At 42.1% G+C, this 23,167-nt stretch overlaps 1 protein-coding gene across 1 annotated transcript in view; it reads left to right on the top strand.

The window, feature by feature from the left end:
- ap3b1a (adaptor related protein complex 3 subunit beta 1a) overlaps positions 1-23,167 on the top strand; it is a 250,224-nt gene that overhangs the window by 177,579 nt on the left and 49,478 nt on the right. Inside the window, exons 23-24 of the mRNA XM_055631560.1 lie at positions 17,785-18,016; positions 19,579-19,663. Of these exons, the coding sequence (XP_055487535.1) occupies positions 17,785-18,016; positions 19,579-19,663 (317 nt within the window). The remainder of the gene's footprint in view (positions 1-17,784; positions 18,017-19,578; positions 19,664-23,167) is intronic.

Genomic DNA, 23,167 nt, shown 5'->3' with positions numbered 1-23,167 from the left:
TTGCATGTGGTTAAAGTGCACATTGTCAGATTTTAATAAAGGCCATTTTTATACATTTTGGTTTCACCATGTAGAAATTACAGCAGTGTTTATACATAGTCCTCCCCATTTCAGGGCACCATAGTGTTTGGGACACAGCAATGGCATGAAATGAGAGCAGTCATGTTTAATATTTTGTTGCATATCTTTTGCATGCAATGACTGCTTGAAGTCTACGATTCATGGACATCACCAGTTGCTGGGTGTCTTCTCTGTTGATGCTCTGCTAGGCCTGTATTGCAGCCATTTTTGTTTTATGCTTGTTTTGGGGGCTAGTCCCCTTCAGTTTTCTCCAGCATATAAAAGGCATGCTCAATTGGCTTCAGATCAGGTGATTGACTTGGCCACTCAAGGATTGACCATTTTTTAGCTTTGAAAAATGACTTTGTTGCTCTAGTAGTATGTTTGGGATCATTGTCTTGCTGTGGAATGAACTGCTGGCCAATGAGTTTTGAGGCATTTGTTTGAACTTGAGCAGATAGGATATATGTCTATATATTTCAGAATTCATTATGTTACTAACATCAGCAGTTGTATCATCAATGAAGATAAGTGAGCCAGTACCTTCTGCAGCCACACATGCCCAGGTCATAACATCCCCACCATTGTGTTTCACAGATGAGGTGGTATGCTTTGGATCTTGGGCAGTTCCTTCTCTCGTATTTTCCTCTTGCCATCACTCTGATATAAGTTAATCTGCGTCTCATCTGTCCACAAGACCTTTTTCCAGAACTGTGGTTGCTCTTTTAAGTACTTCTTGGGAAACTGTAACCTGGTCATCCTATTTTTGTGGCTAACCAGTAGTTTGCATCTTGCAGTGTAGCCTCTGTATTTCTGTTCATGAAGTCTTCTGTGGACAATGGTCATTGACAAATCCACAACTGACTCCTGAAGAGTCTTTCTGATCTGTCGGACAGGTGTTTGGGGATTTCTCTTTATTAGAGAGAATTCTTCTGTCATAAGCTGTGGAGGTCTTCCTTGGCCTGCCAGCCCCATTGTGATTAATAAGCTCATCAGTGCTCTCTTTCTTCTTAATGATGTTCCAAATAGTTGATTTTGGTAAGCCTAAGGTTTGGTGATCTCTCTAACAGTTTTATTCTTGTTTCGCAGTCTCATAATGGCTTCTTTGACTTTCATTGGCACAACTTTGGTCCTCATGTTGATAAACAGCATTAAATGTTTCCCAATGTGATGGCAAGACTAGAGGAAAGACTAGGTGCTGAGAGCTCTCTTATACCTGCATTAAGGAGGATTTAGACACATCATGTGTCGCAAACATTATGGTGCCCTGAAATAGGGGGGGAATATGTATAAACACAGCTATAATTTCTACATGGTAAAACCAAAATGTATAAATGTGGCCTTTAATAAATTTGACCATGTGCACTTTAACCACACGTGATTTTTTTCTATCACAAATCTCAAATTGTGGAGTACAGAGGCAAATAAATACATGATGAGTCTTTGTCCCAAACATTATGGAGCAAACTGTATATATGTACATATACTGTGCATATATACAATATATCTTATTATGTAATATACCATTATATTATGCAATACCGTATATTGTAACTCAGTACACGTTACAATTGAGTATACATACTTGTTAGACACTTTTTAGTCACAAAGCTGGAGTAACTCAGCAGGACAGGCAGCATCTCTGGAGAGAAGGAATGGGTGACGTTTCCTGGTCGATACCCTTCAGATGAGTTGGGGATAAGGGAAACGAGAGATATAGACGATGAAGAGAGATAAAGATCAATGAATGAAAGATATGCATATAACGATGCATATAAGGGAAACAGGTTGTAAGTTGGGTGAAAATGAGAACTGGTGCGAGTTTGGTAGAGGAGTGATGGAGAGAGAGGGAATGCCAGGGTTACTTGAAGAAAGAGAAATCAAAATTCATACCACTGGGCTGTAAGCTGCCCAAGCAAAGTATGACATGCTGTTCCTCCAATTTGCATTTATCCTGACTCTGACAATGGAGGAGACCTAGTACTAAAAGGTTTGTGTTGGCAATGGGAAAGGGAATTAAAGTGTTTAGCAACCGGGATGTTGTGTCTTCAGTTTAGAATGGGATCTGTTGATGGCAGCTTGGCATATACTGGTTGATGTCCCCAACAATCACAGGAAGGCTCCGGGATAAGCTGTGTAGTTCTAGTTGTTGTGGCACTTTAAGTCCTCAAGTGTTGCCTTAATGTCTGCCTGAGCTGGCATATTAACTGCAGGTTGATTGCAGATAAATTCTTCGGTAAGTAGGAAGGAGAGCAATTAAGATGTTTGGGGACGGGGAAGCAGGAATGGGGCAAGACCAAACACCATGGCAAGTATCATCATGAGGCAGACAAAGCCGTCTCGTCTCTTTTTCTGACCCTGACATCAAACCATGCAGTGGATGGGGAAACACTCGGGCTGGAGACCTGTGTCCAAAGAGATGGGGGTGAGCCATGTCTCTCTGCAGTCACTTGTATCCCTCTGATACAGCAGTCTTCCTCTTTGGTCTTCTGTCTTGTTCTGCAGATGGATGCTAGGGAGGGAGGGTAATGTGCTTTGGCGGATGAATCTTACCTGAAGGCCTCTCTGGTGACCATGATTTCGAGCTTATCGGAGGTTTACCAGACTCTTGCAAGTGCAGTGTAAAGGGCCTGTCCCACTTTCCCGAGTTAATCATGAATTCTCCCGAGTTAATCACGAATTCTCCCGCGTTTTCCCCTTGATTTAAACTCACAGAATGTTCGTAACAAGTCCGTAGCAGGCCATGGATATATCGTAGCGACTCGTTATGCTAGCCGTAGGTATACGGGGCATCTGGTAAATCGGGACCTTTTTTCCAGCCTGATCAAAAATGTCCACGAGTAAAAATATAGCCTCGAGTACCTATGGCTGGCATAACGGGCCGCTACGATATATCCTCGGACTCCTACGGACTCGTTACGAACATTCTGCGAGTTTGAATCAAGGGGAAAACTCGGGAGAATTTGTGAATAACTCGGGAGAATTTGTGAATAACTTGGGAAAGTGGGACAGGCTCTTAAGAAGGAACTGCAAATGCTGGTTTAAACAGAAGATAGACACAAAAAGCTGGAGTAACTCAGCGGGACAGGGGGCATCTCTGGAGAGAAGGAATGGGTTTGCTTTTGGGTCGAGACCCTTCTTCAGACTGTCTCGCTGAGTTACTCCAGCTTTTTGTGTCTATTTTGGAAGTGCTGTGCTTGCGTTCCAGGGGTTGAGACCGTTGGAGCGATTAGAAGATTGGCGGTGCATTTAAATGGCTTAAACTGTTTCCCAATTCTGTAGTCTGGCTGCAATGTCAGCTCTAAAAAGTTAGAACGTGTGCAGGCAAGTGAAAACACAAGGTGCTGGAGTAAGTCAGTGGGGGTGGGGTGGGGGGGGGGGGGAAACTTTTTAAATCTCTCCCTGCACGGGAGACCCGACCTTTTCTCGTCGGGTCTCCGTTATCGTTGGGGCTGCAACGAGGAGCGGCCTCCAACAGGAAGAGACCGGGGACTCTGGTGCCGACGACTCACCGTCACCGTCGCGGAGCTGGCCGAGTCCGGAGCGGGTGGAGCGGTGGAGGAGCGCTGCTGCTGCTGCTGCTGCGGCCCGACCGGAGAGTCGGAGGCTTCAACGGCAGGTCTGTGGACGGCGGCACTGGGAGCCCGCGGGTCCCTGGAGGGAGACCGCTTTTCAGGGCTCTCGCAACGGCGACTTCCCCCGCCCGAGTTGCGGGGTTGAAGAGCTCCTGGAGCGGGGCCTGACATCACCGCCCCGCGCGGCTTGGAATGGCCGCGGGACTCTGCGAGCACACGCCGGGGGCTCTAACAACAAGACACGGTGTGCGACCTCGCACCACCCGGCGTGGCTTTAATGGCCGCGGGACAATCGCCATCGCCAGCCGGGGGCTTTGACTTTGACTGACATCGGGGGGGGGGGGGAGTGCAGTGGAGAGATAAGTTTATTTGGCCTTCCATCACAGCTATGTGATGGATGTTTATGTAAATTATGTTGTGTCTTGGGTCTATGTGTCTGTAATGTATGGCTGCAGAAACGGCATTTCGTTTGGACCTCAAGGGGTCCAAATGACAATTAAATGTATCTTGTATCTTGTATCTTGTATCAGGCAGCATATTTGGCGAACAAAGGTGGCACAGTGGCAATAGAGTTGCTGCCTTACAGCACCAGAGACCCGGGTTTGATCCTGACAATGGGTGCTGTCTGTACGGAGTTTGTACGTTCACCCGTGACAGCATGGTTTTTCCCTGAGTGCTCTAGTTTCCTCCCACACTCCAAAGACGTATAGGTTTGTAAGTTAATTTGGCTTCTGTAAATTATAAATTGCCCCTCGGGTGTAGGATAGTATTAGTGTAAGGGGTTTGCTGGTCAGCGCAGACTCAGTAGGCCGAAGAGTCTGTTTCCACGCTGTATCTCTAAACTATACATGGATAGATGACGTTTTGGGTTGGGACCCTTCTACAGACAAGTGTTCTGCATGCTATCCGCAAAGTGTCACCTCTTGTGCCATCATGTATTGTTTACAGATTATGTAAAATACAAATGGTTGTCTTCTTACAAGGTGTCAGTGGTAATGTATTAGAAGAAATTATGCTATTCTGTTAATTGGTTTCTACAATTTAAAGATCTTAAAATAGTATCAAATGTGTCATTTGATTTATTGGTAAAGATGTTAAGTGGATACGTTTGGTTGCAAGCATATGGTTCTAAATGTTTTCACCAACATAGTAGCAATCACAAGTATGATAGAAGTGATTTAATGATTGCTGTGTTTTATCTGTGCAGACACAATACCTGAAAGCCTTACAATGTTTATATTATCCCTCTCTGACTCAGGCCAAATGCCAGTTATCTGTTACACAACTTCCACCAAGTACTCATTCAAACTTGTTCCTCCAGAAACAACCTTGGATGGTGCATTCATACAGATTCTAAAATACCTGTATTAATTCTCGTGTGGATTTATTAGAATCATTTTTGCAAACCTCCGATTCGAATATTTCTCAAAATTGAGGATTTAGTTCAGTTTAGTTTATTGTCAAGTGTACCGAAAAGCTTTTGTAGTGTGCTATCCAGCGAGCGGATAGACCATACATGTTTGCAGTGGAGCCACTTACAGTGTACAGATACATGATAAGGGAATAATGTTCAGTACGAGATAAAGCCAGCAAAGTCCGATCAAAGATAGTCCGAGGGCCACCAATGAGGTAGATAGTAGTTCAGGACCGCTCTCTGGTTGTGGTAGGATGGTTCAGTTGCCTGATAGCAGCTGGTTCTGTGCAGTAACATGACAATAGTTATGTCTCATACTTGTGAGCTGGCTGAACGCAAAGCCAACTTTGTTTGTTTCTCTCTCCCAGCCGCCCTCACCATCACCATATAAAAAATAAAACAAATAATTGGGATCACAAAATAAATGACACACTGACATTAATTGTTTTGCAGGTCACCTTTGCCAATGCAATAAATGGCATCTTCAATCATGTTTGTAGTCTGTTTTGCAGTCTGTGGAACTTGGAACCTGATATGATGAAAGCAGACCACTATTTTACTAAACAGACGGTTCAACTATGCGAACCAAGACTTGCCCTTCAGATCTTTTCTACAACTGTTACCCCAATTTCAGACCAATAACATTCGGCCGTGGGTTACTAAGTGGGAAGTAATATTAATGCCGTAATTTTGGCCATCTTCGGCAATCGAGTCTAACCACTTTACCATTACCGAGACCCTACCATCGACATTGTGGGATTCAGCGTTGACAGAGACGCAACTGGGTCAGCCACTCACACGGTAGCTAAATGAAGATGTGCAAGGCTAGGTATCCTGTAGTGAGTGACTTGGCTAACTCTGTAGAAATTTTCCAGCACTTACAAGGCATGAGGAATGTGATAGGTCTGAAGAAGGGTCTCGACCCGAAACGTCACCTATTCCTTCGCCCATAGATGCTGCCTCACCCGCTGAGTTTCTCCAGCATTTTTGTCTACCTTCGATTTTTCCAGCATCTGCAGTTCCTTCTTAAACAGGAATGTGATAATATACACTTCCCTGCACGAGTACAGCACCAACTGCACTCACAGTATTGAGTATAGACATTAGGAGGTTATGTTGCAGCTATATAAGACATTGGTGAGGCCTCATTTAGAGTATTGTCTTCCATTCTGGGCACCATGTCATAGGAAAGATGTTGTCAAGCTGGAAAAGGTGCAGGGATGCTTCTAGGACTCGAAGATCTGATTCTAGGACTCTATTCCTTGGAGCACAGGGGGATGAGGGTGATATTATAGAGGTGTATAAAATTATGATAGATGGATCTGGTAGATGCACAGAGTCTCTTGACCAGCATAGGAGAATCGAGAACCAGATGACATAGGTGTAAGGTGAGGGGGTGAAAAATTTGATAGGAATCTGAGGGGTAACTTTTTCATGCAAATGGTGGTGGATATGTGGACCGAGCTGCCGGAGGAGGTAGTTGAGGTAGGCACTATTGCAACGTTTAAGAAATATTTCGACAGGTGCATGGATAGGTCAAAAGATGCCCCATTTACAACGAGTTCACAACTAGTTCTATGTTATCCCACTTTCTCATCCATTCCCCATACATAAGAGGGCAATTTTACCAAGGCCAATTGACTTATAAACTCACATGTCTGGGATGTGAGAGGAAACTGGAGCACCCGGAGTTGTTATAGCTTAGTACCTGCCTCACGCAGAGAGTGGGTGAACTGGAACTCTCTCCTTTGGCAGCTATATTTAAGAGGGAGTTAGATGTTTTTGGCCATACACCCAGCCCATGGCGGTGCAGGCCGAAGGGCCGAATGTATTCCTGCACCTAAATGTGTTCTATAGTACCTGCCTCAACTACCTCCCCTTGTTTCAGGTTCCTATTATATCTTTCCCCTCTCACCTTAAACTCGTGTCTTCTGGTTCTTGATTCGTGTATTCTGGGTAAAAGACTCTTACCCAGAGAGGTCTTACACACCTCCATAAGTTAACTTCTCATCCTCCTACAGTTCAAAGAATAAGCCTAGCCTGCCCAACCTCTCCCTATAGCCGAAGCCCTCGGTTCCTGGCAACATCCTCGTAAATCCTTTCTGCACTCTCTCCAGCTTAAGTGGTTGGGAAAGTGGTTTTGTCAACATCTCTCCCCCCTTAGAATAGCGAAAATTATTCCTCAGTCCAAACTGTCCTCAGAAACATTCCATGATTATTTAGCTCGACACAAAATTAATGTTGCAACAGTGGGTGAAAGTTGTGCCTCAGGGCTGAAATGATTACTGTTTACTTCCTTCATTTTAGTTTTTACATAATTCAAGATGAATGTCACAGAAAGGTTATTGGGACAAAAGCAGCTCCTGCATCAGGGCATTTTGTGTATAATATGAAAGTGATTCTCTTACCTGGTATCCTTGAGGGTTCTTTTAGAACGTCAGCAGAATTTTCAGGTCATTTGACAAAAAGGATATCTGCCTTGTAGCATGCTCAGAAGGTGACTACTTTGTGCATCAATCACCTCAGCTTTAAGTTGAAGCATAATAGACCCCCTCAATCAACATTTCCAAATGCTTTATCACTTGTTCATAAAGAAGGGGTGAAAAATCAAAGATAGACTGCTAAGTCAAGGCTAGGTAATTTGTTCTGAATTATAGTTACATTACAGGGGGGGGGGGGGGGGGGGGGGGGAGAGTTTGTGAAATAAGGGCTCACAGGATGTCCATTTTGTCAACTGGTGATGATATGCAGTTGAAGCTAAATTCAGACCTTGAAAAATGACAGCATTGTTGAGCTGTAATTCTGGACAAGCTAAAGCAAAGATTAAGATGTTACTTATTGACAGCCAAAATGAGTTAGTCAAACTGCAGTGATGTATATCCACCTTGTATCAGCAAGGTCAGTTTAAATAGCATTGCCTTTAAGAAACTATAAGTTGACCATATGTAAACACAGCTCTAAATTACAGCAGCTTTTACATCTTATTTCTTCAATATTTCATTTTTATAACCCTGCCTTTTCAAATGACCATGTATTGCTTATTGTATGTGACATCTTTTAAAGCACAAATATAATGATGAAAATATTGGCATTGCTTTACAAGTTTCAAGTAAGATTTATTTTCTAGCAATTGATTATATATGGAAGGCAGTGATCTGATTTAGCAAGGCATCTATATTCTTGCAGAATGTTGCTTTTCAAGATCGTAGGCTCTGCAACAAATTGTTCTCGTGTTGACTCTTCTGCCCAAAATGTCACTGGGTTTTTGAACAAAGTATTTATTTGGCTCGGCTCCCCCGCACTTTTCTCAAAGCTCTGTGGTTTCTTCTTTTCAATCAATAACCAGATTTAACCATATAACAAACCATATAACAATTACAGCACGGAAACAGGCCATCTCGGCCCTACAAGTCCGTGCCGAACAAATTTATTTTCCCCTTAGTCCCACCTGCCTGCACTCATACCATAACCCTCCATTCCCTTCTCATCCATATGCCTATCCAATTTATTTTTAAATGATACCAATGAACCTGCCCCCACCACTTCCACTGGAAGCTCATTCCACACCGCTACCACTCTCTGAGTAAAGAAGTTCCCCCTCATATTACCCCTAAACTTCTGTCCCTTAATTCTGAAGTCATGTCCTCTCGTTTGAATCTTCCCTATTCTCAAAGGGAAAAGCTTGTCCACATCAACTCTGTCTATCCCTCTCATCATTTTAAAGACCTCTATCAGGTCCCCCCTTAACCTTCTGCGCTCCAGAGAATAAAGACATAACTTATTCAACCTATCTCTGTAACTTAGTTGTTGAAACCCAGGCAACATTCTAGTAAATCTCCTCTGTACTCTCTCTTTGTTTTGAAATTCTATTTTAATCTGTTTCTGACAATGTTTTTCTGGCAGTTTATTTCAGATGACCATAATTACCTGATCTAAAATCAAACTACTGGTGGAACGTGGAGAGTTTAACATTGGCATATTCCTTGTGAAGGGATGTCTTCTTGGTCATGTTTTATATTTTATTGCCGTTGTCTTGAGGTTGTAAAATAAGGTGGTTACAAGCTTGATATTGGTTTATTTTAGTCACCAATACCGAAATACATGAGTCCAACAGGTCATACAAAGAGAAAACCGAGTGCAGAATAAAGTGTTACAACTGCAAAGAAACTTCAGATTTAAAAAAAGTGTCATTGCCACAGCTGGTTAGATTCATCCAAGCACATAAGAGATCTATGTAAGAGTCTGATAACAGCAGGCAGGAGCTGTTCGGGTGGTACATGGTTTCAAGCTTTTGTATCTTCTGCACTCTGGGAGGAGGAAGAATAAAGAATGACCAAGGTGCCAGTTGTCATTGATTACGTAGACTGCTTCCCTGAGATGGCATGAAGTATAGACTGGAGTCGATGGTGGATGGAGGCAGGTATATGTGTGATGGACTGGGCTGTATTCACCACTTTCAGCAATTTTTTTTATTTTGTGGTCTTGGGTGGATTATTTAATGGTGTGCATCTGGATAGGATGCTTTCTAATTGTGCATCTGTAGAAATTAGTAATCTGTAGAGATTAGTAAGAGACATTCTGTAATTCCTTAGTCTTTTGAGGAAATACAGGCATTTGTGTGTTTTTTCTGCGAGTGTGATTTGCTGTCTGCTTTATGCACCTTTCAAAAATGGTAGAATAGTATATTCAGGTCGTACCTTGCTCCACGGCTTTTTATAAGCTTCTCTGCTCTTAATCACTGATGACTAGTTCTCCACTGCACAGTGGAATGGAATATGTTATTGTCGCATGTGACAAGTCACTGTGAAATTCTTTGCTTGCCTACTCAAGGTATGCAAATAGTCACCACATAAACGCCGCTGATAAAGTTACAAATTACCCCCGCCGGCTGCTCCTTTGTACCCCCCCCCCCGCCTCCCACCACGGCACAGCCTCAAGTGCTGGCTTTTCCCTCCCTCGTTCTTGATTTCCCTCCACAATGAGACATTGGTAGAGTTCAGATTCAGATTCAATGTTTATTGTCATTGTGCAGTGTACAGTACAGAGACAACAAAATGCAGTTAGCATCTCCCCCAGAAGAGCGAACATAGAATAATGGAACAGTAACATATATATATATATGTACATGCAGTAGCAGTAGTGCAGTTTTTCTGGGGGAAGGAGTGTCTGGGGGTGGGTGACCTTCAATCACCCACGTGCAGAGTTAAGTTGTGTAAGAGCCGCAGGGAAGAAGCTGCTCTTAAACCTGCTGGTCCGGCAACGGAGAGACCTGTAGCGCCTCCCGGATGGGAGGAGGGTAAACAGTCTGTGGTTGGGGTGAGAGCAGTCCTTGACGATGCTGCGCGCCCTTCGCAGACATTGCTTGCTCTGGACAGACTCAATGGAGGGGAGTGCGGAACCGGTGATGCGTTGGGCAATTTTCACCACCCTCTGCAGTGCTTTCCGGTCAGAGACAGAGCAGTTGCCATACCATACTGTGATACAGTTAAGGGCCTGTTCCACTTTCACGACCCAATTCAAGACCTCTGCCGAGTTTGCCCTTGACTCGTACTTGCAGTATGGTAATCAGGAGGTCGTAGGTAGGCCGTAGCAGGCCGTGATGCTAGTTGTAGGTACTCGTGGCATCAAGTAGGTTGGGGTGTTTTTCTAGCCTGATGAAAAATGTCCACGATTAGGTCGTGAAAGTGGGACAGACCCTTTACAGTTAATAGTGTCACATTAGTTTAGCTGCTTTTCAGACGATGAGATTTGTACCTGCAAAAGAAAATCTCATACTATTAATAGCATCATAATTCTGCTAAAAAATGGAAAGAATTAATCAAGTAATGAATGCATATTTTATTCCAGATCTCTGATTTTAGACTGATCTCCTGCTTGCTCAAGCATTAATATTGATTATGATTTTATTGCAGTTGTTTTAGTGATCTCTAATGATATAATGGCTGAAATTGCAGCTATATTTGAGTGGGTATTTTCATAGTTTATTATCACATGTACCAAGCAACAGTGAATAACATTGTGTTGCGTGCTATCCAGTCAGCGAAAAGGCTATACATGACTACAATCAAGCCGTCTACAATGTACAGATACAGGATAAAACAGAATGTTTAGTGCAAGATAGAGTCCAATAAAATCCGATTAAAGATAGTTCAAAGGTCTCCAGTGAGGCGGGAGGTCAGGACTGCTCTCCACCTAATGAGAGGACAACTCGGTTGCCTGATAACGGCTAGAAAGAAACTCTCCCTGCATCTGGAGGTGTGCGTTTTCAAACTTCTGTACCTCTTCTTGCCTGATGGGAGAGGGGAGAAAAGGGAGTGGCCGGTGTGAGACTCGTCCTTGATCCTGCTGGTAGCCTAGCTGAAGCAGCATGAAGTGTAGATGGAGTCAGTGGAAGGGAGGGAGGTTTGCAAGATGCTGCGGGCTGCATTCACAACTCTGCAATTTCTTGCGGTCTTGAATAGAGCTGTTCCCAAACCACGCTGTGATGCATCCCAATAAAATGCTTTCTACGGCACATCTGTAGAAGTTGGTGGGGGTTGTTGAGGACATGAGGAGGGATGTTGGGGACATGTGCTTAGTACTTGTTATTCAGACGATTGATGAAGGCGGGGTGGTAGATGCAGTCTGATTGGACTTCACTAAGGCATTTGACAAGATTCTGCAGGGTGGCAGGATCCAGAAGATTAATGCTCATGGGATGCAAGGTGAGTTAGTAAATTGGATCCAAAATTGGCCTGATCATGGGAAACAGAGGGTAATGGTGTTAGCTTGCTTTTCTGGGTTTGTTTTCCCTGTTACGAAGGATGCTGAGAAGTAATTTGATAGAGGAATATAAAATAATGAACAGCTAGGATTGATAGAATCAGTTTCCCCATAGTTTCAAAAGCAAAGGTTTTAAGGTGAGAGGAAGAGATTGTAAAGAGGATTTGAGGAGAACAGTTTTTACGTCAATCGTGCTTGATATCTGTCACTAGCAATTAATTTATGAGATAACTGCTCCCAGAATCTTTCAAATCTATCTTTATGGAATCTGTTAAGATATACCTTCAAAAACTGGGCAGTGATATACCAGATCTGAGCAAGTGTGAGACGTTGCGTTTTGGGAGGTTGAATGCAAGGGGAATTTATATTTAATGGCATAGAAATATAGAAACATAGAAAATAGGTGCAGGAGGAGGCCATTCGGCCCTTTGAGCCAGCACCGCCATTCATTGTGATCATGGCTGATCATTGTGATCATCCCAAATCAATACCCCGTGCCTGCCTTCTCCCCATATCCCTTGACTCCACTAGCCCCTAGAGCTCTATCTAACTCTCTCTTAAATCCATCCAGTGATTTGGCCTCCACTGCCCTCTGTGGCAGGGAATTCCACAAATTCACAACTGTCTGGGTCCAAGTCTATAATTCCCTGAAAGCAACAACCTTAGTAGGTAGACTGGTAAAGAAGGTATACATTATAGTTGCCTTCATAGGACGGAGTATAAGAGTCAGAAAGTCGTGATGCAGCTTTATAGGACCTTGGTGGACTGCATTTGGAGTAGTGTGTGCAATTTTGCTCGCCCCATTACAGAACATACATGGAGACATTGGAGAAGGAATAGAAGATGTTTACCAGAATGATGCTTGAATTGGTGGGTATTAGTTACAAGGAGATGTTAGATAGACTTGGATTGCTTTCTCTGGAGTGGTGTAGGTTGCAGGGAGACCTCACAGAAGTATATGGAACTATGAGAGTTATCGATGGGGTAGACAGTTAGAAACTTTGTCCCAGGATGGAAAAATCCAAATATTAGAGGACGTAGCCTAAAGGTGAACGGAGCAATATTTAAATGTGTGCCAGGCGAGTTTTTCTGCACAGAGGATGGTGAGTGCTGGGAATGCACTGTCAGGGGTGATGGTTGAGGCAAATATGATAAAGACATTTAAGACATTTCTGATAGGCATATAGGTAGAAATAGAGAGATATGGATTACATGCAGATAGATAAGAGCTGATCTTGGCATCATGTACTTGATCTGGTACATTGATCTAGTATTTTGTTGGTTCACATGCTTGATCAATGGTGTTTTATCATTAATGTTTTATTATTATTAATGTTTAGTGTTTTCTGAGTCATTTGTAACTGTCACTGTATGTCATGTTGTTACTTGTGGGCGAAGCACCAAGGCAAATTCCTTGTATGTGAATACTTGGCCAATAAACTTACTTACTTATGTTCAACACAGCCATTGAGGGCTGAAGGGTCGGTTCTCGTTCCGTACCATTGCATGTTTTAACTGGAGGAGATGGTGGGATCAGACACAATCGCAATGTTTAAAATGCATTCAGACCGGGTATTTAAATTGACAATGTGTAGAATGATATAGGCGAAGTCTGAAGAAGAGTCTTGACCCGAAACGCCACCCATCCCTTCTCTCCAGAGATGCTGCCTGTTCCGCTGAGTTACTCCAGCATTTTGTGTCTGCCTTCATTTAAACCATTCTGCAGTTCTTTCCTACACATGATATAGACTAATTCAGGAAGATATCATCAGTGCAAAGTTTTTTGTCTGCACTTTCTCTGTTGTTGCAACACTATACTCTGCACTCTGTTTATTCTTTCATATGACCTGATGTGCTCATGTATCACAGTACAAGTAATAATAATAACCCAATATCAATATCAAATGTGCAAGAAGGTCGAAAAGTTTGGTATGGACATGGGCCAAATGACCTGTTTCTTTGCCGTACAGTTCTGACGCTGATTTATGATAACCATTACTTAGAATTATATTATTTGAAGTAATGAAAGTAAATTGTGCACTTGTACGTTTAATTGTGAAAAATAGCGGTAGAAGTTTGCACCCTTCTATATATTTCAAGCCTCACACAATGCTACCCTCTCATAGATACATAGACAATAGGTGCAGGAGTAGGCCATTTGGCCCTTCGATGCCAGCACCGCCATTCAATGTGATCGTGGCTGATCATCCCCAATCAGTACCCCATTCCTGCTTTCTCCCCACTTCCCTTGTTTCCGCTAGCCCTAAGAGCTCTATCTAACTCTCTTGAATGCATCCAGTGAATCGGCCTCCACTTCCTTCTGAGGCAGAGAATTCCACAAATTCACAACTCTCTGGTGAAAAACGTTTTTTCCTCATCTCAGTTCTAAATGGCCAACCCCTTATTCTTAAATTGTGGCTCCTGGTTCTGGGCTCCCCCAACATCAGGAACATGTTTCCTGCATGTTGCTTGTCCAATCCCTTAATAATTGTATATGTTTCTGCAAGATCCCCTCGCATCTTTCTAAGTTCCAGTGAATACAAGCCCACTTGCTCCATTCTTTCATCATATGACAATCCCGCCATCCCGTGAATGAACCTCATGAACCCACTCTCAAATCCTACCCCCCACCAAAGTTAACTGGCATAGCTTGCGTAAAATCTGCCTTGCATCATAAGATCATTAGTGATAAAGTAGAATTAGGCCATTCGGCCCATCAAGTCTACTCCGCCATTCAATCATGGCTGATCTATCTCTCCCTCCTAATTCCATTCTCCTGCCGTCTCCCATAACCCCTGACACCCGTAATAATCAAAAATCTATCAATCTCTGCCTTAAATATATCCATTGACTTTGCCTCCACAGTTGTCTGTGGCAAAGAATTCCACAGATTCACCACGCTCTGACTAAAGAAATTCCTCCTCATCTCCTTTGTAAAAGAATGTCCTTTAATTATGAGGCTAGAACCTCTAGTCCTAGACGCTCCCATTAGTGGAAACGTCCTCTCCACATCCACTCTATCCAAGCGGTTCATTATTCTGTACGTTTCAAAGAGGGCCCCCCCCTCATTCTTCTAAACTCCAAACGCTCATCATATGTTAACCCACTCATTTCTGGGATCATTCTTGTAAATAACGGTTCATGAAGCATAAACCCTAACGTAAGCCGGGTAGTGCGTATATTTGTTTAATCTTAGTAGATCGCATGCCTTTAAAGGCCTGTGTCAGTGCTCCGACTGGTTCTCATTGCGTGTGTTTTACTTAGACTTGCTGTGCTCCTTGGATATCTCGGGTAAAGCTGGGAACTGGCCGCTTGGAAATCAACTTAAGCAAACCAGTGGTTCGGCACTTAAAGTGGAACGTATTATGTTAACAATATGACTTGCCGTGCACCGCTTCTTTTAAAAAAAAAAAGAAGAAAAAAAAGGGGAATTCAAAAATAAAACTTGTCTTTGCTGCTTTGGGTGCAATTCCTGTGAAAAATGACTGGGCGGTGAACTGTTGATTATTAATGAAGCAAAGGCATCACCTCATAAAACTCAGCAACTTGCAAATAGATTTTTATTTCATACAAAATAGACAAATTGTTTGAACTATTGCTTGCACTAACTATAAGTGACACTAAGTGCTTTACAAACAGAGCCACTGTAAGTTACCATTACCAAAAAGCATATGTGGAGACAGAACAGTGCCTTTAATTTTCAGAGGTGCTTAGTTGTGCATTCAGTAATATTATTTCCAGTTAACCTAATTTAGTTCATTGTGCTACCTGTTGTTTTTAAGATTTTCCTTTGCTTTTAGATTATTAGAGATCTGTCTATTTATTTAAAAGATTGCTTTGAAACCTCCTCCACTTTTTGAAGGTATAGCTTAAGAGCTTTCATAACGATAGACTTGGAAGATTCTGGGAACAGCTGTCTCATAAATTAATTATTAGTGACAAGTTTATATTGCATAAATCTAAATGAGTTGAGAGTATGGTCCATTACCAGCTAACTGCACAAGGTATTTGTCATTTTACACTCTTCAGTTATTTTTTAGTGGTGTTAAAAATGTAAGACTTTTCTTTCAGATGACATTGAGAGATGCTGTCTGTTTTTAAGAGAGGTAAAGGCCCATATAAATGTTTCACTAAACCTAAGTGTTACTCATTTGACAGTTATGTGTGCTGTCATTCCATGGGCTATTTGCTTATCGCAATAAACAGATGAAATATGTGAGTAGTCTGTGGTGTCCTTTCAGTGCATTATGTGATTTTCCTCATTTGAAGTGTTCTGTTCAGAATTTTTACACTCTTCATGCTTCCTCGTGCAAAATACCCCAGGAATAATCGCAGAGTGACCAGCAGTTGCATAAAAAGAGCATTTCCAAAACCGAACCACTGATGTAACAATTTTAAAGATTGTAGATAAACATAGTCATTTGAAGATCCCTTAAATAAATTTGCAAGTATTGACTGCTGTGGAAATAATGGATCGTAAAATGGCCAATTTATGCCCAGTTTGTTTATGAATTGTGAAAGGAAAACAGTAGAATGTTTATTGTAATCCATACATTTTTCAGGCACCTATTTTTATTAGTAAGTAATTAAGGAATATGTGATAGATTACAACTTGTTCAAAAATATTATTAGAATGTATATTTCGCTCTTGAATGGGTTTATGGGGATCAGAGCACTGGTCATTTTCATGTTCATGTCTGGATTTAAAAAAAAAGAGAAAAGGGATTAAAAAGTACATTATATAGCAGCTCTCAGTTCTGTTTTAGTTTAGTTTATTGTCATGTGCACCGAGGTACAGTGAAAAGCTTTTTGTTGCATGCTATCCAGTCAGCAGAAAGACAATACGACAATCGAGCCATTCACAGTGTACAGATACGTAATAAGGGAATAACGTTTAGTGCAAGGTAAAGCCAGTGAAGTCCGATCAAAAATAATCCGAGGGTCAACACTGAGGTCGATAGTAGTTCAGGATTGCTCTCTTGTTGGGGAAGGATGGTTCGGTTGCCTGATAAGAGCTGGGAAGAAACTCCCGGAATCTGGAGGTGTGTTTTGCTCAGTTATTTGCTTCTAGTTAGATAAAATGCATCCTCAAAATATTGATTCCATCAGCACAGAGTGAAAGAGCCATCCAGTTAGTCTCAGTCACCTGTCCCCCCCCTACATTCCTGTAGATTTCTCACGTTCAAATGGAAACCTAATTGCCTTTTGGCAGTTACTATTGAAATTGCATCTTTTTCATACAGGTCATTATAACTCAAAACAAATGACACTCCTTCCTAACATTCCACACTTCAGGATTTCTTTGCCGGTTACTGTCGTCAGGTGGCACGGTGGAGCAGAGGTAGAGTTGCTGCCTTACAGCACCAGAGACCCGGGTTTGGTCCTGACCACGGGTGCTGTCAGTATGCAGCTTGTGCGTTCTACCCGTGACTTGCATGGGTTTTCTATAGGAGTTTGCTAATCTCTCCAGCACCACAAGCTATGTCTAACTTACGTTGCTTTTTAGCTCGAACATTAGAGCTCCGATACCCAGGTTTGTGAAATCAATCCATCACAAAACTGTTTGTGACTGTTGTTCAAAAACTGTTGTTCACAATTCCAACTCCTGTGTGACTCCCCATACTGCTATATTGTCACTGCCCTGTTATTTCCATGGCTTCGTTTTAATAACATTAACTAAGTGCACATTAAGGAAATGCATTACAAAAGTTCATAAATATGGTTTCTACTTATCTGTTTTCATATTCTCATATTTCGTTATGAAATGTAGTTTGCATATTTCTGATTCGGTATGAAATAAGAAAATTGAACTCTAAAAGGAATACGGAATTTAACTTTGGGAATCGGCAGAAAGGAAACGCTCCATGTTTTATGAACTTTTAACCACTTTGAAATGTAATTGCCAAAAAAGAAGTGTGGTTTGTGTTGATGTTTTTTCCCTGTTTGAGTTGGTGTTTTTTTTTTAATGTTTAGGTTATCACTCCTGTATTTGTCCCAGACAAATCATTTGAGCTGCTTCACCGTATGTCTGGAAAGGGTCTTGGCGCACGTTATCACTTTCCACGTCAGCCGTGCATTTACAATTCCAAAATGGTGTCCGTTCATATTACATTCACGAACAACTCTGACCAAGAAATTCAGAACATCCAAATCGGAGAGCGGAAGCTTGCATCGGGAATGAAAATGCATGATTTCCATGAAATAGGTACCGAAATACAGTTGTTGTGACCATGTCCGCTTTTACACAGCGTAAGCTTGCATATTTCTGGATTCCTTTTGTAACATCTATTTTCTAACAATAAGACAGCAAAGACATTTTCAGCCCTATTCACTTCTAAAATTGAAGAATGAATCTGCATATTTGTATGCACGGGCATTTCTATCTTACCCTTCCTCAAGTCTTTTTCCATCTGTGATGAGAGAATATGTTCATACGTTTTCGGAACAGAATTAGCCTATTCGGCCCATTGTCTATTCCACCTTTCAATCATGGCTGATCTATCTTTCGCTCTCAACCCCATTCTCCTGCCTTCACCCCATAATCCCCCGACACCTTCTCTGCCTTAAAAATATCCATTAACTGCAGCTGCAGTCTTCCGTGGCAATGAATCCCACAATTCACCACCCTCTGACTAAGGAAATTCCTCCTAATCTTTCTAAAGGAACATCCTTTTATTCTGAGGCTATGGCCCATGGTTCTAGACTCTCGCAGTCGTCAAAACATCTGGACCCTTTCTATATCTGGAATCTACTTGTATTTTCCCTTTAGTATGTATAGTTGAGATTAAGATCACCTCTTTGATTGGAGTTGCAGAGTATGAGAATTTATTGGAAAAAAAAATGTTTTGACATTAATGAAACAAATGAAAAAGGGAATCTAGGTTGTGGAAGTACAGAGTTTTTCGAGAAATGGCAAATTAAGTTTCAGGGAATTCAAATACATTTTTCATGAGGGTTTGCTGATTATGGCAGCCTTTGTACAGTTGTAACATATGTAAAAGTCACTCTGTGCATTTAGATAATTTACTGTTACTGAACAGTGGTAGGTAATTTACAATTTTAGCACCTTAGTGTAGAAAGGGCTTGGTCTTTTGGCTAATTTCCTGTTTACCTCATCCTGAAGGAAATATATTTGTAAATATCAGTCAAGGACAAAATTGGGCTTGACTGTACGATATCCAATGGTTCAATACGGTTACGATGCAAGCTAACATATGGGCGGCACGGTAGAGTTGCTGCCTTACAGCGGCAGAGACCCGGGTTTGATCCTGACGACGGGTGCTGTCTGTATAGAGTTTGTACATTCTCCCTGTGACCGCATAGGTTTTCTCCGGGTGCTCTGGTTCCCTCCCACACTCCAAAGACGTATAGGTTTGTAAGTTAATTGGCTACTGTAAATGGTAAATTGTCTCTAGTGTGTAGGATAGTGCCAGTGTACAGGGATCGCTGGTCAACGTAGACTCAGTGGGCCGAGGGGCACGTTTCCTCACTGTATCTCTATACTAAACTAAAACTAAGAAGAAGAAGATTAAGAAACCCTGAGCTGGTTAACATATATGTTTGAAATGGCCAAAAGTGGAAAACTCTGACACTGAAAGATGGACGAAAGAAAGTGAATATTTGTTATTTAGAAAAGTTAAGTCATAAGGATAAACGCAATGTCTTGGCTGCATGGTGTGATACAGCAATGCTTAAGCACAATGTGCCATGTTGTAAACTGATCTTGTGTTGCCATTTACTCAAAAACATATATTTTTCTTTTTGCAGACAACCTTGATCCTGGGACATCAAAAACCGTTTCAATGGGTATCGACTTCTGTGACTCCACACAGGCTGCTAACTTTCAACTATGGTAGGTTTGCTGAAAGCAGCAGAAATATTTTAGATTTGTAATCTGTCTCCTTTCTGAATTCACAAACAGAGAGTGAAAATCCACCGAATCTACATAAAATGGAAGCAGCGTGCATTTGCAAGACAAATGTCAGTCTCTGTTAAATTAGGTAGCTTGTTTTAGTGTTATTTATTTCAACAGTGATAATGCACATTTAAAAATCACCAGTGCTACATTTGTTGAGTGGCTGCCCCTCGGGTATTTCATGCTTTTATTTAAACCATGGAACTATGCACTGGCATTGTAATCTAGTTTGTTTTTTCACGTTTTTATCTTGGATGTCAGCATCTCTTAACAAAGAAAGCTTAGGTCCATACGTCTCAAATAGCATAAAATTTACAAATGGTGTTCATATTCTCAGCCTCCTTTGCTTATTTTAAATATATACAGTGATTATAGTTTGTACCTGTTTTTGTCTATTCACATAAATTAATCTAACCATTTCTAAAGTTGGTATTCCATCATTTTTTATGATTCATGCCGTTATTTACTACCCAAGTAATTTGGAAAAGACCTTCTGTTCAGGTTGCCAACCCTACTGAGTATCTCAGAGTTTTCTAAGTACTGCTGTCAGCAAGCCAGGGGATTGAAGTGGAGTTGATTGACAACAATAAGAGTAGGCAAATCGTTGGTACGTGAATGGAATAACACAGATGCATGGAGGTGGGACCAGATTTCAGAAGGCTAGGCTGCACTAGCACACCGCACCAGATAAAAGTTCCAAATAATAGGTCATTACTGGTGGTATCTTTGCTCTTCCAATGCCTTTATGCCTCACCATATCCCCATTGTAGCAAGTTAGATGCAGGTTACTTATGGAAGTGGCACAATATAGTAGAAGAGCTATTAACCCCTCCCCCCCTCAGTTGTATCTACCCGTCATTTGCCATGCTTTGTCTTGCCCCCTCCTCTCTTCCAGCATTATTCTCCCTACCCCTCCTCCTCCTCACCAAAATCAGTTTGTAGAAAGGTCCTGACCCAAAACGCCGCCTACCCATGTTCTCCAGGGATGCTGCCTGACGCTGGGTTACTCCAGCACGTTGTGTCTATTTTTGTAAATCAGCATCTGCAGTTCCTTGTTTCTCCAGTAGACGAGCTTGTCTTTTTCCTCCCAAGTCTGGGACAAGTGCCATGGGATTGTAAAGTGGCAAATGCAGCAGCAGTGTTAAAGAAAGGATACAAGGACATTCCTGGTAATTACTGGCTGTCAGTTTAACTTAAGTAGTAGGTAAAGTTTAGAAACGATTATCAAGGAGAAAGTTTTATAGGCACCTAGAGAGCTGTGCATTAATTAAGGAGAGCTTGCATGGATTTGCAATCAGTCTGAACCATGGTCCGAACCCGAAATGTCGCCTCTCCATGTTCTCCAGGGATGCTGTGTTACTCCAGCACTTTGTCATTTTTTTGTGTGAATTTGCAAACAGTAATTTACTTGTGGCCAAAAAGAGAAGGTGGGTGAAGAAAATGGCGGTGAGGTGATGTTTTCGAACAGCAACCCGGGTAATAATGACCTGAAAGGGAAAGAATTTATGTATATTTCACGGAAGCATTTGATGAAGTGCCATAAAAATCTTATGAAGAAAATCGAGGCTTATGGAAGAGTGTCAGTTTGGATTTATGGAATTATGAAATATGGAATTAGTGTCAGTTTGGATTTTGGTTTGAAAGTGGCCTACGAACAGGGGGAAAAGTGAGTTGTGGTAACTGACTGTATTTTAGACTGGAAGATGATGGACAAGAGTGTTCTACACAAGTCATTGCTGAAACCATTTTATGAAAGGAGCCTGCTGCATGGCAGCGAGTTGGGAACACTCCACCGGAGAACATGTTAGAACAAACAACATGGATAGGACAGGCGGCTGGTGATGTCAGGGGGGGGGGGGGGGGGGTGAAAGAAGACTTGCAACAATTACCACATTGATCTTTTATTCCATGAATCCAGTGATCCAGTGCGCTATTTTTCCAGTGTAAAAGGGAAGTTGAATTGGTTATACGTCGAAACTCAACAGATTTCTAGTATAATTGTAATGACTGGGATTGGCTTGCTGGCGGTCTGTGCGGGAGCTGATGTTGAAGGAGAATGAAGCGGAGAAGAAGGATGGCCATGCTTCAGGAGCCATGCTCCATGGTGGAGGGTCGTCTTTTGTCAGCTCAATATCCAAAGATTTGGCATTGTCCACTCCATGCAGAATAGGCCCATTCTTCTGTCCTCATGTCGAGGCCCCTGTGCCCTGGTTCTTCTGTTTCATAGAGTGATACAGTGTGGAAACAAGCCCTTTGGCCCAACTCGCCCACGCCGACCAACATATCCCATCTACACTAGTCCCACCTGCCTGCATTTGACCCATACCAATCTAAACTGATCCTATCCCTGTACCTGTCTAAATGTTTCTTAAATGTTGCGATAGTACCTGCCTCAACTACCTCCTCTGGCAGCTCGTTCCACACACCCACCACTCTTTACATAAAAATAAAAGTTACCCCTCGGGACCTTATTAGATCTTTCCCCTCTCACCTTAAACCTATGTCCTCTGGTTTTCGATTCCCCTACTCTGCACAAAAGACTCTGTGCATTTACCCGATCTATTCCTCTCATGATTTTGTGCAGTATAAGATCACCCCTCATCCTCCTGCATAAAGGCTATCAATTGGCAGTTTTCACTCTTTAAAAAAAAAAAATCCAGCATTGACTGCCTTTCATGCTGCTTGGCATCATAAATCTCCCCATAATGTGACAGGCTGTTCTTTTACACACCATGCTACTTTGGCAGAGCTATCTGCCAGATGATCGTGACACTTAGGAATGCCCAAAGCCTCATCAATACACCTGAAAAGCTTTTGCAGACGTTTTGTTGTCATACTCTTGTCATCTTCTAGCAGCAGGTTGTCATTGTAATTCTCTTTGTTGACTGCTCTCATGTGAAGCTCTGTCAGGATCTTGTTAGTGAGAAGCTTGGCATGGGACGCAAGTAATTGTGAAACATCATCATCTCCAGTCTCCTCAAATCCCACCTGCCCTGACGGAGTCACTGACTTATTGGTTCAAAGTCAACCAAGTCATTCACTGCACTGGGAATCAACATATTCCACCCATTGTTTGTACAATTAACTAAAACTTCATCCTCTGCAGCTTCAGTGAGGTTAATGACATCCAATATGTGAAATTTCTTCTAGAACTCTTGGATAGAAGAAATGTGTAGGAAGGAACTGCAGCTGCTGGTTTACACTGATGATAAACACAAAATGCTGGAGTAACGCAGTGGGACATGCAGCATCTCCGGAGAGAAGGAATGGGTGACGTTTTGGGTTGAGACTGACTGAAGAATGGTCTCGCCCCGAAACGTCACCCACTCATTCTCTCCATAGATGCTGCCTGCTGCTGGAGTTACTCCAGCATTTGTGTCTCTTGTGATTTGATTTCTCTTTACCTGAATGAGAGTCCAGAAAGTTTAGTAAGTGTTAAAA

The sequence above is a fragment of the Leucoraja erinacea genome, chromosome 3, assembly GCF_028641065.1.
Source record: "Leucoraja erinacea ecotype New England chromosome 3, Leri_hhj_1, whole genome shotgun sequence".
NCBI lineage: Eukaryota > Metazoa > Chordata > Chondrichthyes > Rajiformes > Rajidae > Leucoraja > Leucoraja erinaceus.
This window is presented reverse-complemented; position numbering and strand designations above follow the sequence as displayed.